The sequence below is a fragment of the Prinia subflava genome, chromosome 20 (assembly GCF_021018805.1).
Source record: "Prinia subflava isolate CZ2003 ecotype Zambia chromosome 20, Cam_Psub_1.2, whole genome shotgun sequence".
Taxonomy (NCBI): Eukaryota; Metazoa; Chordata; class Aves; order Passeriformes; family Cisticolidae; genus Prinia; species Prinia subflava.
Window position 1 is genome coordinate 7,386,497 of NC_086266.1, and position 16,591 is coordinate 7,403,087.

The 16,591-nt window shown below is 51.4% G+C and overlaps 1 protein-coding gene across 1 annotated transcript in view; it reads right to left on the reverse strand.

Annotated features, from left to right (window-relative positions):
* Positions 1-16,591, reverse strand: part of LOC134560473 (vascular endothelial growth factor receptor kdr-like) — a 127,742-nt gene that overhangs the window by 83,771 nt on the left and 27,380 nt on the right. The window contains exons 2-3 of the mRNA XM_063416490.1: positions 10,505-10,601; positions 6,807-7,006 (exon numbers count right to left, since the gene is read on the reverse strand). Coding sequence (XP_063272560.1) covers positions 6,807-7,006; positions 10,505-10,601 — 297 coding nt within the window. The remainder of the gene's footprint in view (positions 1-6,806; positions 7,007-10,504; positions 10,602-16,591) is intronic.

Here is a 16,591-nt window from a genome sequence, read left to right on the forward strand (position 1 = left end):
CAGGGACACAGATCCAGGACACAGATCCAGGACAGAGGGATGGGACACAGATTCAGGACACAGGTCCAGGACACAGGTCCAGGACACAGGTCCAGGACACAGGGCTGGGACACAGATCCAGGACACAGATCCAGGACACAGATCCAGGACACAAGTCCAGGACACAGATCCAGGACACAGATCCAGGACACAGATCCAGGACACAGGTCCAGGACACAGGTCCAGGACACAGGGCTGGGACACAGGTCCAGGACTCCCTGTGGCACCTGCTCTTTGTTCAGTGTCACCTGCAGAGCAGGGGCCTCTCTCCAGGATCTCTCCACTAGTATTCCCCTCTCAGAGGCATCACAGCCCCGTCCTGCCTGAAGCCAAGGGATTGAACCCCCTCAGCATCACACTCAGCATGTTGTAGATTCAATCTCTCCTACAGCTCTTCATTTCCCTGCCTGTTCCTCTAGAAACCTCCTCTGAGAAACACCAGAGAGGATTTTACACAGGATTTTGGGTTTTTTCCCTCCTGCCCGCGTGTCCTGCACCGTGGCAGCGATTTGTGCCGGGGTATTTGTCTCACACCCCAAGCCCGGGGCTGACATCGCCTGTCCTTCAGGTGCTGTCAGCCCCCGAGGATGATGAGCACTAAGTGGCCTTTGAGGACAGCATTCACGGCTGAATGTCCGTGAAATTCCTGCACATTCTCATTTTGGCTCTCGCTTTGTTCCAGATAAAGATAATTCCCTAGCCCTCACCATTTATTTTCCTCACTCAGCCGTACCTAAACTGGGGAGCAGTTTCTCAGGTTCTTTAAGTTCATGTTTTGACATAATCCCCATGAAGTTTGTCTTCATCAAGGTCAAAAACACCGAGAGGAAGTTTGTAACCTGTTCTTTACAGTAATAGCAGCATTAGCAGTGCACTGACACTTTGGGCAGAGCATTTTGGAAAGCTTCACAAGGAAACAGCCTGGCCTGCTGAATTCCCCCTGGTGACCCATCAAAGCTGCCTCTAGGTACAGGAGTAACTCCTGTAAAGGCACTTGTTTTGAAAAGGGATCTTTGAAAATAAAAGACCTTTCAGTTTGGCAGGCCAATGAAAAGAATTGGTGGTGGAATGTTTAGATTAAACAGAAAGCAGAATATTTTCTCTTTAGGCAAAACAAAAGTGACTGCAAAACCCCCAGAAGCCATTCAGAGTCAACGTGAAGCATTCTGTTTTGGTCAAATGAAATGCATTCTTCCCCTGGAGATTACTGTTAGAAACACAGGAATATTTGTGGAGAAAAAAATACTACTCTAAAAAGTGTTCACTTCAAAAATTGTTGAAGCAAATTGTTTCTCACTGCCAAGCAAATAAAGGCAAAATGGAAAGATTTATTTTTTAAAAATCCCAACAAAACACTACACAAAAAGAAGACTTCATGCTTTGTCTGAAATTATGTTTCAAGCAGCAGAAGAATTTATAAATTCTGAACCACCACCAGATTTTAGGCAGGTCTGATTTTAGGTAACATTCCCCAGCTTTAGGTGAAGCCAATTCAGAACAGGTCTCCCACCTTGGGGAAGGCTCAGCAATTAGCAGCTACTGCGTGGATACAAACCAGGAAGGAAGCAGAGGGGAAGTGTGTGTCATTCTGGCCTTTGGGCTTTCATTTAGAAATTCCTGATCCATGAGGAGGGATCCTCTCTTCCTGCTGGGCTGTCAGGAGCTGTCACTGCCAGTGCCAGGAACTTCTGCTGCTCACTCATTGCATCCTACAAGTCTCCTCTGCTTTAAAGTGAGACCCTTCAGGATATGATTTGCAGATTCTGAATGCCCTGATTGGAGCTAAAAGCATCGTGCTCTTCCCTTGGATGCAGCCCTCAGCCCTCGAGGGTCCTGCCCGGGGCACAGCCTGTGCTCTGACACGGAGCTGGGATGTGCAGCCAACCCTGCCAGCACTGCTGGGGGACAGGGACGGCCACTTCATCTGCAGGGCACACAAGATCCTGCCTCCCTCAGCTGGCCCAGGTCTGGCAGCAAGGCTGCAGCCTCAGAAAACCAAGAAATGCAGCTCCAGCTCTGTTCCCACTGGTGATATCTTGGGAAAAGCGAGCCAAAGCCCAAAGCTGTCACCCCGGCCCTGCAGTTCTGCTTCTCACTTTCAGATTATCTCTGCAAACTGTCAAGAGGATTAAGGAGGCAGCAGCTTCAAAGAACATCAGAACCAAAATATGATCTCATCTGAGGGGCGCTTCCATGCACTTCCAGCCTCTTTGGATTTCTCGTGGTGGGAAAGGGATGAGGCTGCTGGGGCTGCTCATCCCTGGGCTGTGGCTGATGTGAACTCCACCCTGGAACGCCTCTCCTGACTCTTTGTAGCAGCAAGGCAGAGCTCCTGCCCGTCCCTGGAGCTGACCAGCAGGGAGATGCTCCAGCAGGACAAGCTGTGCTTGTATTGCATTCCCCTTTTCCCTCTGGAATGGCCTCAGCAGGACCTGTGCTCCCATGAAAATGTCTGTCTTGCTTCAAATTTGATTTCCAGTTCTCGTGCTCTGGACTCCTGGCAGGACTGCACCGTGGCTGGTGCCTTCATGGTGCCCACATGAGCTTTAAAAGGAGCCAGAACTCAAATTTTCTGTGGGGGCATCTCCTGGATTTCCTGTGCTCCAGTGAACACCAGTGCTAAGAAGCAAAAAGCAAATGATTCCCTCAGCCCTGTGTTCCTCACTCACACTGACACTGAGGGGGTGAAACACCAGCAGCTGATGGCTCAGGGTGGCGACACTGTGTTAAAATGTTCACTGTTTAATTGTTCACTGTTAAAATATTTGCGTGTTCAAAGTGAGCCCCACTGGAACAAGCAGGAATTGGGGAATCCCCCCGATCTGCTCAGCCCCTCGTGGGCTCACACAGAGCATTTTGTGCCTGTTGCACTCAGAGGAGGTGGGACTGGTGTTTCTGAAGCAGTTATTTGAGAAGCAGCCCTATCATGGCCATAATTATTTCAAGAAATAGATAAAAGCCCTCCTTTGCATAAAAAATGCTGAAGGATGTTTCTGGCCCCATACACTGAGGAGGAGCCTCTTTTAGCCCTACAGCAGTGGCAAAGCAAATGCCATTGGGGGTGGGCAGGAATCCCAGCTTGGAAACCTGGGGGGACTTTCCCAGACGCTCTTTGGCAAGATGTGGCCAGCCCCAGTGACCTCAGCACTAAAGTCACACGAGGTGGGGGCAGCAGGACTGGGTTGTTCCTCGCCCTCACCACTGACTCAGGGGTACAAAATGTGCAGCAGATCCTTGACTGTCACACAGGGGCTGAGGGGGAACTTGGAGCTGAGGCAGGATTTGAGCCAGGAGCTCTTCCAGCTGACACCCCCAGGACTGACTTTGCTGACACTGACAGTATTTCAAAGTGCTGAGAGCTGCAAGTCCTGACTCCTGTCTAGACTGGAGCCTGGGGTGGCCCTTTGGGAAGGTGGAATGAATCTCTGCTTGATTTGTCCTTCTATTCCTCCTTCTCTAAGCCATGTTAAATTTTATATGTGCTGGGAATGATGCCTGTGTGTGTATGTGAGGCAGGGAAGGCAATGGGGTATTGGAAAATGTGGAATTTGGGACCTGGCACGATGGAAAAGGTATGGAATAAGGGGTGGATGCTGACCTGGTTTGTCTGGAATAGAGATAGTTTTCTCTAGCTGGAACAGTGCTGTGTTTTGGATTTAATAATAGAATAAAGTGGGTACACACTGAGGGGATCACTGTCAAGAGGACTGTCTGTATTTTCACACAGCCTGCCCTGTCCCTTGGCACAGGGATCCCAAAGGCTGCAATAAATGAGGATATTCCTCCCAGGGAGGTGTCCCTGGATCAGCAGGGATAACTGCAGAAGGCAGAGGGAAGCAGATGCTCTGTCCGGGTGCCTGTGGCAGCATTTTCCACGGAGCTGCCACTGCAGTGTGGGACCAGGCCCTGCCTTTCTCTGCAGAGATTACACCTCAGAGCTGAGATGGAATTCACACAGTGAAGGACCCACAACTATTTCTGTTACAGCCCTGGGCTACTCTGGATTTCCAGCACAGAGATGGCCAACAGGAGAAGGGGTTCTCTTCCTTTTTAATGATGATCCTTGGGACTTGCAGCTGCAGCAGGAGGCAGAAAAGGCCTTGGGAACAATTACCTGAGGATGAAGCTCCTGAGCTGTGCCTCCCCCAGTGCCTGAGCACAGCTGAGGGGTGGCAGCTGCCCCTCCTGTCCCCAGGGATGTGCAGGGTCACTGCTGCCCCACCCCACAGCGAGAGCCGCCAGCAGGTCCTGGCAGAGCTCACAGACCCCTCCAGGGAGGCTGGAGAAGCAGGAGCCAGCACAGGAAAGAATGGCCAAGAACAGGGCTTCCGACACAATCATGTTCTCATTTCAGTGTCAAGCAGCCGGTCAGGAATGAAGGGAAAATACCATTCCCCTTCCTTTTTTGGCAATAATGGCTGGTAGCCTCAGAGGAATCTCCAGCCTCCAGGGGCTGGCTCCACATTTTCTACCTCCACCTGGCTCAGCCCTGGCTGAGCACTTGCTCTGCACAAAACATCCACAGAGATGAGCTTGGGCCTCCTCCCTGTCTGGCACTGCCAGGGATCTGTGAGTTCCCTCACTTGGAGACAGTGATGTGTTTCTCAGCACTGCCCAGACACTGTCACAGCAATTTCCTTCAAAAGGCACACTTAAATATTGAAGAAAGCCATAGGTGTGCTCCGAGCTCCTTGTTGAAGTTGAGAGCAGTTTCCTGGTCCCCAGGACAGCCTGCTGGCTTCCAACAAATATCCACAGGAACTGAATGGCAGGAAGAGCGTGCCCTGAGGACAGATCCATGCCGAGGTATAAATAGCTCAATTCACAGGGCCAAGCAGCTTCCTCAGCCTGGCAGGCCAGATCCCAGCAGGAACCTGCAGCTTCTGGACGGAGCTGCTGGGGCAGGGCCCTGCTTTGGGGTGCACAGGACAAGCCGGAGGATTTTCCACCCACTTTTCCTTCCATGGCTTTTCAAGCTCAGGAGTCTGAGCAAGAGTTTTAGAGCAGGGAGGACGTGGGACACAATTAAAGTGCACCTGAGAGGGTGATTTTTGCTGTTTGTCAGGAGAACCTTGGCAAGCAGGAGGACATCCTGCCTTTTTTTTTTAGATCAGCTCTGTTCCAATAGCATCCCTGGCGAGGCATTTCATAACTTGGGATATTTTCTTCAGGAAAGTGCTCAGGCAGTCCCAAAAGATCCACAGCGTTTCCTGCACGTGCTCCTGCCACAAAGTAATGAGGGGCTGGGTAGGCAGCCAGGGCACTGAGTCTGGACAGAGAATTGAGTTTCCTGCAGCGTGGGACGGGCTGGGTTAACAGTGTTGGACCTGGGGCATCTGAGCTGGGTGTAATGGGAAAAGGAAACAGCTCAGCACAAGAACCAGGGTGGATAAAGCAACCAGAGCACCAAGAAAAAAACAGAGAAAGGAAATAAAAAGGGAGAAAAAAAATGACTTCAGGAACTGAGAAGTAATGCCAAAAAGCCACTTTCCAATTAGAGGAAAACTTGCTGGGAAAGCAGGATAAGGGTAAAAAGGGACTGTTTTCAAGAGGCAGGAAAGTGTCACCCACATGAATTGAGCAGGTGTGTTCACCTGGAGGTGCAAAAGCTGAATTTAGCTGTGTGGGCATATCAGAGTCCCTGGGAAGTGGAAATCCCTCCTTGTGTTGGTTCACCATCATTGGCAACACCCTGAGACCCTGAGTCAGAGCTGACAGCAAAGATTTGTGTTTTCTGGAGGTGGAGGTTTGCAGCTCTCTTCAAATACCTTCAGACAAACTCACTACCTCTGCAGCATTTGTGTAAGAGGATCCAAAGAATCACATTTTAGCTTTTACTAGGAAAATGAAATTAATTCATCCACAGGAGTATTTGTGGGGAAGCAAAGGCTGAGTCTATCCAGCACCAGAGGAGTTCATGTCATCTCCTACTCAAGGCACTAAAAGTCAGCTCCTTCATCTGAGGAGTCACAATCTCAGCTAAGAAGATCCAAGATGATTCAGTGTTTAGTAATGCATTTATCAAGTAGATTTGAAAAAAACCCAGCATTTTGGGGGAATATTCTAACAAGAAATCCCATTATCGGAATGGTTGTTGAATAGGTTGCATTCACTTAACCACAGAGGACCACACTTCTCTGAAGTTCCTGCTTCCATTTATTCCTGGATCTGAACTTAGTGACATGTGGGGGAGAGACATCTCAAAGGGAACAAAAATGAGCAATGGGACCCTTTACAGTAAAATATGTCCAATGCAGTCACCCAGCTCTGCTAGGAATGTCTCACAGATGTAAGGACAAATGTGTGGGAGGGGAGGAATTACAAAAAATCCTGTTGGGAAGGTCCATGCCTGGGGAGGAAGGGAAACAGAAAGGGCTTGGACATTCAGGATGAATCTCTGCAAAAGCACTGTGACAGCAAAACTCTTTAGGACTGAAGAATTTAGTCTTAAAAGGAAAGCATGTTTAAGGAAGTCGGTGTATCTGTTACGGATGAGACAACCCAGCTTTCCAATCCTGGGAGAGAACAGGATGGGTGATCTCTGGTTCTCACATCCCTGTCCCTGAGAATTCAGCTGCCATGAAAACCCACCTGCCATGAAAACCCACCTGCCATGAAAACCCACCTGCCATGAAAACCCAGGTCTGTCTGGTCTGTTCAGAGCTCAGAGCTGCTGCTTCCCCCCGGGCCGCTGGAGGGGTGGAAGCCGCTGCGCTGCTGGCTCTGCCTCCCACAGCCCAACGCGATTTCAGAGGTGGAATCCTTACCTTGGACGAAGACGTAGATCCTGGCCGTGGGCCCCTGGCGCTCGGGGGTGCTGCCCAGGGCACAGCTGAGGTAGCCGGTGTCGTTGGCCGTGGCTCTCCTGAGGACGAGCTGGCTGCAGCCCGGCCCGCTGTCGCGGCAGGGGCTGGCGTGCACCCGCGGGTTGTCCTCCCTCAGCTGCCAGCTCACAGATGGGGCTCCCCTGCCAGACAACGCACCCAAGTCACACACTATTCCAGCAAAACTGGGGCTTCTCTCCTGCCGGTCGTTCCTGGTTTCCTGCCCTTGCCATTCCCAAATAAATTGGAAAGGTTGCTGAGTGTTTGCACTCCCACCCACCAGAAATTGTGCTGGATCACCTCACACTGCTCCCCAGACATCCTGAAATACTCTGTGGGAACTGCAGCAAGCTCCCAGAGAAAAGTTTAATATCTCCTGTAACACGCTGCCTGAACACCAGTTTGTTTTTATAACTCTGTATTTTAGCCACTTCACACACTAGAGAGCATCAGATGAAATTATATGTTTGTTCCAGGCGGAGGATTTTGCATATTTTAACGGCTAAATTAATGTATATTTTCTTGCAGTGAGGCTGCATGGAGAGAGGAGGATATTTATGTAATTTTGCATCACCTTTCTTGCTTAATCAGCAGTGACTCAGTCTTGATTTTTGTGAAGGGCCTGAAACTAATCAGGTTACAAATCTGGGAATATCTGCTCAGGACACATTTTTTCCAATTCCCCTTGTGACAGAAGCCAGAACGTCAAGCCAGGAGGGCAGAGGATGCACATTCCCCCCACTTGACCCCTCTGCTGCTGGATCTCCAGGCATAACTCATGAAAAATGCAATTCCATGGAGTTCAGGACAAAAAGCAGGGCCTGGGTGTCACCTGCTGCAGGGCCCAGAGCTCCCAGCTGATCTCAGTCACAGCTGGATGTGCTGGAAGCATCAGGCCATGGCAGCAGGAGCTCCTGGGGGGCTCTGGGGATGGACCAGAGCTGCCACACAAGCCCATGAGATGAAGATAATGGTGGTTTTTGTAGTGAACTGGTTTTCAGTGTGGAAACTGATGGGTTGGGGGATAATCTCCTGTGGATTTTCCTGGGGAAGAAGTTGGTGTTGGAGAGAGGGAGTTTGTGTGCTTGCAGAGCAGCCACTCCTCCCAAGAACAGGGGGTCTGGCTCTCCTTTCTCACCCAGAGAATTCCTTGACTTTTGCTGGGCTGGGGAAGGAGTGAGGACCCCTGGACTTCCCCAGCTCGGTGCTGCCAGGGAGAAATCCAGTCCTGACACACTGCCCCAGGACTGAGACGGCAATGCCCAGAGTGTGTATCTGTGGGAAATTCCCAGTTAGTCAAGAACTCCAGAGCTCCAGGGGCCTGCAGGGGTGCAGTAGGTGCAGTCAGAGCATGTTTGCCAGGACATGCAGTGACATTTCACAAACATCCTCTTGGCCCTCGTTCCTGCCCGTCCCTCTGTCGCCTTCCTGGAGAGGAGGCGGACATGGAGCTGGGCTCTTGAGGCTATTCCCACCACAAGGCTGAAGGAGAGCACTGGGAAAAGTGGGAATATCCTCTCTGCTGAGCAGCCTCGCCCTCGTTCTTGGACGCCCTGGTGCCTTGGACAGCCCCATCCCACGTCAGAGCAGCTTCCCGTTGTCCTTCCCAGCACCCAGAGCCTGTCCCCACCCTGCCAACGTCACTGGTGACTCCAGGACTGGGATTGCTGGCCCGGAATGGGGAACAGAGCCAGTTCACAGAGACACAGCTCCCAGCACGTCACCGTGTCCCTGCCCTTTGTCACTCACACCCCTCTGCTGTGCCTCCATTCTGCTCTGGTGGCTCTGCAGGGATTTCACTCCTGTGCTCCCTGAAGTTTTCCCCCCTTACGTACATTATCCTGGGGGAAGGTGAAGCCTTTGGCTTTGGGATTTTTACACATCTGCCAGAGGGGACTGGCAGCAGCAGCTTTGACACCTCTACCACAGACCAGGAAATCTTGGCCAGGAACCTCAAAAACGTGGAGTTGAACAGAGGATGAACATTTAAACAGCCCAAATGTCCCTGAAGCACAAAGAATTCCTGAGCTCCCCTAGGCCAGGAGTAACCCATGAGTGTGGCAGAGGAGGCAGGAGGGCAGACATCCCCAGAGGGGCTGAGCCAGGGAATCTTGCATTCACAAACCTCACCTTCCTTCTCTTCCCAGGTTTTGGATCACCTGAGCCAAGGAGCTGAACTGCTCCAGGCCCTGGTCCCGTGTTACATCTCCTGCTCACATCCTCTTGTGTTTCTCAGACCTGTCGTGGGGATTTCTTGCTTTGCATCCACAAAGCAACGTGGGATTGAAGTGCTCATAAATCCTTCAATTATATATTCATCTGGTGATACAAGAAAAGTAGGATGCTCCTCCAGATTAAAAAGGTGGGGGATGGAGAACTGCTGGAAATGTTGATTTAATTGGCCTGGGGCACCCCAGGGACTTTGAGTCCACACAGGTTTTATGGGCAGCACCATGGAGATGTTAAAGGACTGCTCAGACTTTATTGCCATCATGTTTGCTGTTTGCCAAGCTAAAAATACCACTGGAAGGTTGTTCTGACCTCGTAGGCCACATGGCAAGCTGGAGGGATTTGGAAAAAACCATAAGACATCCCAAATTTACACAGTCTGAGCCCGTTCACCTTTCAGTATAACAAAGAATTAAATAGTCTGGGACAAGAATCAGAGGGGACATGTCAGTGTAACCTAAAGCTTAGATTCACCTTCCCACTGCTTTTTTACTGTTTTCAGTAACTGCTGAAACTATCCGGCTCCAGCTAAGGGAACCTTGCAGGAAGATGTAAAATCAATATGTGTGTGTGACAGAGAGAAATTGTGAGAGTTTGTGCTACCTTTGAGCCTTTTTTCCTACAACACTCTCAGAGAAAAACCTGAGAAACAACCCCTGGCAGCAGTGAAGTGTAAAAATCTCTCTCAGAACAGGTAACACCTCCATCCACCTCAGTGTGAGGCCTTTTGTGGGACCCAGCAGCTGCTGCTGTTCTGGCACAGCAGAGTGCTCTGGCTTTGCTCCTTCCTCGTGTGTCAGCTGTATCCCCATCCCCAGAGCATCCTCTCCCTGTCATCACCAAAGCCCTGCTGCTCCTTGCGTGGCTGGTGGCACACATTGGGCCAGGACTGTGATTTACAGCAGCAGCAGCACTTTGGTTTTTCACAAGTCTTGGTTAAATTTGATTTGCAGATCATGCTATGTTTAAACAGGCTGGGGCTTTGCATGTGCCCCAGTGAGTGCTGCTTGTTGTGATGGGCCAGGTGGCAGCTCCTGGGGAACTTGTTTGCCATTTCCTCATGGACAGGGAGCAAAGGAGGGACTTTAGCTGAGGAGCTGGATCTGCCCCTGTTTCAGAGAGGATTTCCAGCCGTGTCCTCAAGCACAGCCTGTCCCTCTCCCATGAGCTCTCCCCTGTGCTGACTCAGGGCTTTGCCTGGGCCCCTGAACAACACAACACAAAGAATTTGGCCGAGCTGACCCCGGACTCTCCTCTCTGCTCTGCCACAGCCCATCCACCTCCCTGCACACAGCCCCAGCTCCCAGCTGGCTGAGCAGCAGGCTCTGCTCTGTCCTGGAGCTCTGCTGGGCCAAACCAATCACCACAAGGACAAAAATCCAGCTTTTTTTTTTTTTTGGAGCAATCCTTACCAGCATTTTATTCTTAGGGTGTCTCCTGGTGAGATGACGATTTGGTCCTTGAAAATGCTCAGCCTTGGTTTCTGAAGAAGCTCTTCCTCAGCGAGACCTGACCCAAAAAAAAAAGAAGAAACCATCATTAGTTTAGAAGGGCATCAGAGCAGCACAGTGCACTCGAGGCAAACTCTTTGTTTTGTAAATAGTTCCTAATTTGAGGGCCCACACAGTGCTGCATTTATCCTTGGTCGGGAGATGCCCTCAGTTTGTTTTTGTTCCCTTTGTTCCTCTCCTTCTTTTCTGACACCAAGCACCTGCATTTGTGCCAGCAGTGGTTTGAGCCAGCTTTATTACTGAATTATTGCAGATTTAGGAGAACAAATCTTTGTCAAAAGGATTTTGCACACAGATAAAAGTGGAAGGAGTCAGGTCCTTGGGAAATAATTTGATGGATGAGCTCTTACATTACATTTTAATTAATGGGAGAAAACAATAATTCTGGGGAGCAGCTCTGTGAAGGACCTGTGATATCAAAGGCAAATTGAAAAGCTGGTGTTTCCCAAGTGACCATTGCCAAATCTGCATCTGAGCTGAACCCCAGGCTCGGTGGGCATTGTCCTTGGGGATTCTGTGATTTTCTCAGGTCTCTGATGACCAGGGGCATTAATGACAGCAGTGACAAAGGTCTCTCTCATCATCTCCTGGCCCAGGAAATGTCTCCTGCCTGTGGAACTGTCCCCAGGGACAATCTGAGTGTTCATCTCCAAGGAGACAATGTTCAGAAAGTGAAACTGAGAAGAACCAGAAGTGGAGGTTGGCCAGGCTGGTTGCTTTGTCCAAATTCAAAGTAACATAATCAAGGAGAGGAGAAACCAGGCTCCGATAAGGATCTCCACTTCCAAAGCTCTGACATTAAAGCTGTGTTTTCTTTCCCCTCCTGCTCTTCAAATTTCTCTCTTCTCCTGTGCCTCGAACTCGATAAGCCAGAAATCCTCACTGGGCTCCCAGCACAGGCTTTATTTGCAGCAGACAGGCAGATAAGGTATCTGGCAGCAAGAGAAACACTAGGCTTTAACTTTTCAACTGCACGAGGCAGTGATTTTCCTGCCCCCACCTCTCTGCTCTCATCTCTGTGCTGCTTGATTTCAGAAAATTGCTCTTTGCCTGGCATCAGTGTGGGGAGTGACTCACTCCCACTTTGGAGTCTCTGGCTCCTTCCAGGAGCTCTTGGAGCTCCCATCAGAAACTCAGCAGAGGCCAAATAATCTCATGGCACCAGAGTCCTTCCAGAGGGGATCCTGCCCAGACACCAGGGCAGTGCCCTTGGAGCCCTGACCCTTCCTGCACACTCTGGCTGAGGCTTTGAACCAGAGACAGACCCAGCCCACTCCCCCTGCTCTGGCATTGCTGCTCCATCTCCAAGGTCCTGTGCAGAATAAGAAGTTGGAGCCCGGCCAACCCACACCCCCTCCAGTGGCTCTGTATTACAGTTATTATTTAGCACCTCCAAACTGCCATTCCGTGGAATGCCGGGGAAGCAGAGCAGCTGGGGGCTCCAGCTCCATTTATTTGGGAAGTGCTGCTATTCCCCAACACCCTCAGGAAGGCACACACAGGGAGCAGCATCACACTGAGCTGAGAACCAACAGAAAAGGCCCCACACTGCAGGAGGAGACACTGCCAGGCAAGCCCATCCCTGCTCTTGGCTCCAGGTCCCCTCTGGTTTCCAGACAGAGCCAGCTCCCACCAGGAATGGGCTGAGCCTGGCACAGGTTCTGTCGTGGTGCTGAGGTATTTCACAGCCCCCTCAGACTGACTGTGCTGAGCTTTGCAGAAATGCTCCAGGACATGGCCAGCAGCTTCAGATTTGTCTGTCAAGTGTCATTACTTTGCCAGCTGAGGGGGGTTTGTGTCCCTGCAGCTCTCCCAGGACACTGCTGCTCCCAGGATCTGCTCTGGGCTGTTGATGCTGTGACTTCATCCAGGACTTTGAAAATCCTGGGGCTTGAAACAAGATTATTTCTCTCCCCTTGTGCCTTCAGTTGCTCTTAGGGCTTAGGGGGTGCCCAGCTGGTGCCTTGAGCTGGGCTTTTGACTCTGGATTGTAGCTCAGGAGCAAGTGTGGCATTGCCAGAGGGCCTGGGGTCAGAGCCTGAGCTCTGATCTGACTCCAGGGTCTCCAGGCTTTTACAGCAATTGACACTGTTCTTGCTAAAAGAAAGAAAAGTATTTTTCAATTGTTCTGGTTTTGCTTCTGAGTTACTTCTTGCCCAAAGTTTATTTTGGCTTGAGGAGCTGAAGAACAGAATAAGCAAAGTGGATTTTCAGTGCTTTTGTACCCCACAGAGGACAGGAGGAGGATTCCTGTGCCACACACATCTGGTCTCTTCTGGCAGGTGACAGAGGGTTTATATAAACACACCCTGTGCCCCTTCTGCCCCACCACAGCTGAGTGGGCTGGGAAAAGAACATTTTAAAGGCAAAACAGAGAGAGTTGTGGGGGCAAGGTCAGGCTGCACTAGGGCAGGACACCTAATGCCAAACTGGCAAAGAGTGAGACCTCACAGTGTTCCTAACCTCCCCTGGTCCCTTTAGAGCTAGGCCTGACTATTTGGAGGTGAAGTTAGGGACAGCCCCAGGGTGTGTTGGATGAGGACAAAGTTTCTGCTCCACTTTCATATTTGCTGTCTGTGCTTGAGGAGATTCATGCCTTTATGAAGGTGTCAGGATGCTGGAAGGGAGAAGCAGGCAGGTTCCTGGCAGTGCACCCCCTCTTTTCCACAGCCCTGCTCCCCAAGCTTTGTCCTTAAACCCAGGACCCACAGCCTGCCCAGGGTGGGTGGGAGACCTGCTGGGCTGGGTCCTGCTGAAGCTGAAGTGCTCTGATTGCACTGCTCAAATTCCAAAGGCCAGGCCTAAGAGAACATTCCCCTCTCCTCCCTGTTAAATAATGGTGGGCCTGCTCTAGGGCTGCAAGGGACACAAAATTAAAAGGAAGCAGTCATTACTGTGTTATGACCACGGCAAAGCTCCTTGTGAGAGCCCCAAGAGAAGTCCTGGGTGCCACAGCTGTCCCTGCCATCCCCTGTGGAGCTGACCCCGCTCCTGGTGCCCTCCTGGTGCAGCATCCTTCTCCAGATCCCCTGGCATGGTTTGGGATGCTGCAGTGCCAATCCTGCGGGTCTGGCAGAGAGCTCTCAGCACCTCTGTGAGCCACAGGGGAGGGACAGGCTCCTCCTGGGGAGGGCCCCCTCTGCTCAGGTTCCTCACAGCCCTGCCCTGCCGTGCTTGCTGCCAACACAAATTGGCTCCAGCAAGACCAGAGCAGCGCCTCCAGCCCAAAGGTGCCCCTGGGAAGAGCCCCAGGTGAGGACAGAGCCTCTGCCCGGAGCCTCCCTGCACCGTTCCTGACTGTGGGAGTCCATTCCTGCCTCCAGTTCAGGCTTTAGCATTCTGCTCTCGGCGGTGAAAACCGCAAACGCAGCACAGCCACAAATCCTCGGGAGCGAAATGCGAAGGGTTGAGCGATACATTATCCAGGGGAGAAAAATACATTGGAAACTGCTTTTCCTGGGATAATCTGATTTTGCAGCACGGCCAGCATTAACCACGGGAGGCTCCCCAGGCAGAGGGTAATAGGTGACCTCCCTCACCTCTCTGTCAGATGGTTTCCAACTCCATCTCACTTGGCACAGGGAGATCCCTCCCACGCACAGCCTGATGCTCCATACTGGGCCCAGCAGCGAGCGGGGATAAAAAGGATTTTTAATCTCTGTTTCTTATTGTAAGAGCCTTCCTCCAGGCATCCTCTGGGCACTGCAGCTCTCCCTGGCAGAGCCCTCACAGAGGGCTGTGGGCCTGGCTGTGCCTGGTGTGGCTCAGTGACACCTCAGGCAATGTGAGCCCTGATTAAGGATCCCGGGATCCCTCCTGGCCACAGGGCGAGCTGGGGGCACGGAGCCCACACAGCCTCTGCCTCAGGTGACAGGAGACAACTGCAGGGCAGAGCAGAGTGTGCTGTGCTGGCAGTGACACGAGGCAGGCTGGAGCAGGGATGGCACGGGGGCTTGGGCACACAAACAGCTTTTTGCACGTGGGTGAGCTCCAGGGACTGATGGTGTGTGTGAAGTCAGTCCTGCACAGAGAGCTGGGCCCCAGGGCACTCAGGGCCCCTGGGAAGGGGGAGTTTGGCGCTGGTTTGAGTCAGGGAAGGAGGGTGACAGATTCACAGCGTTTAAAATCTGTTCTGTCATTGCTGGGGATGCTCCTGGGAGCTGTGCCTGCCTGGCAGAGCCTGGACCAGGGGCTCCAGGAACCCTCTGGAATCACCGGGGACTGCCCGGACACCACAGCCTGCCCTGGTCCCCAGTGAGAGGTGACCACCAGTGAGAGGTGACCACCAGTGACTGGGGTGGGCACAGTGACTGGGGTGGGCACAGTGACTGGGGTGGGCTCAGTGACTGGGGTGGGCACAGTGACTGGGGTGGGCTCAGTGACTGGGGTGGGCACAGTGACTGGGGTGGGCACAGTGACTGGGGTGGGCACAGTGACTGGGGTGGGCAGAGGCAGAGCTGGCCCTCCCCTCCTCCCAGGAAAGCCTGGGCAAGGCAGACGCTCCCAACACCCCTGTCCCTGCAGCAGAAATGACACCCACTAAATGGCAATGCTGTCCCCTCATCACCAGCACCATGTCAGCACACCTCAAAATGAGCAGGTGCCCCTTTCAGAGGGTATTTTCATGCTTCCATCCCCAAGGAAATTTCCAATTTTTGCTGGAATTGGAGAGCTCAGGGATTCACTGAAAAGCCACGTGTGTTTAAACCAATGGCCTGTAATCATCTTAGGATTTATTTCAAGGTTACCCCCATGAAAAGAGAAGGCACCACAGCACTGCCAGCATTATTGGATCACAAGCCTTGCAATATTTGGTGTTTTTATTAAGTCTTCAGCTCCTGAAATCAGCTGCTACGTGTTACACTCAAGTGATTTCTCTATTATTTTTAAAGGTTTAAAAAGACAGCAGCAAATAACTAAAGAGACCCATCCCCACCACTCTTTTTGTTGTGAATTTGGACATAGGATTTTTGATTCTCCTAGACATTAATGAAACACAATTCAAGATCTTCTAAATGAAATGTTACTGCTACCACTGACTTTCCCAGCAGAGGGGAAGAGAGGCTCTTGTGGGGAAGGCCTTGGCTGTAAGTCAGAGAAAAAACTCTCCATTTTTGGTTTTTTTGTCTTTTCTGTATCGAGGCACTGATGGAAACTGAGTCAGTACAAAGGGCAAAGGCCCCCGTGAGGGGCTGCAGGTGGGAAATGTGAGGGTCAGAATTGCTTGGGGAAAACTTCCCCTTTAGACCTAAATGTGGTTTGAGTGCCTCTCTCCCATTTCCACCTGCTTTTGGTCAGGTTATTTACTCTCTCAATTTTCCATGTCTCTGCTGGGGACAGTAACTTGTCTGTGAAAATTTAAATCCTTTTCCTGTGCATCTCCACTGTGCTGAACCACTTTCCCCAGATGAGGAGGTGAGAAGGGGCTCAGTCTCTCACAACCTCTGGCCAGGACTCTCTCCCTTGCTTGCTATTCCAGCTGAACTATTTTTAAGGAAAACGGTTCATCAGCTTTTAAAGCTTCTCTATTTCATCTGTTTGTTTGAGGGGAATGGTTACTAGAAGCCTTTCTGCCTGTGGTTTTCCAGCTCAGAATAACCAGGAATCCCCCAGGATGGCTCTGCTGTGGGTGGGCACAGAGCTGAGAACCTCCAGGCCAGAGCCAGAGCTTCCCTTCCTACAGGAGCTGAAGCAGTTAGTCCCAAATTAAATTAGCAATCACAAACTCATCAGGAGAGATGGCAAAGATTCCTTCAGGATATCCAAATGCAAGCGTTAACCCAAGAGTACCTCTGGCAAAGCAACAGGATTCCTGTTTCCATGGATTTTCCCAGCCAGGGAAGGCAGGATTTGCTCAGCTGAGTCATGAGAGAGGGGAGCAGTTCCCACCCAGGGAACTTTTCCTCTCTGCCTGCTGCAAATGGAAGTTGTGTGTGGCTCAGCCAGAGGCAGCAGTCGGGGTGTAAATGATCCAAAGTGACAACAGCG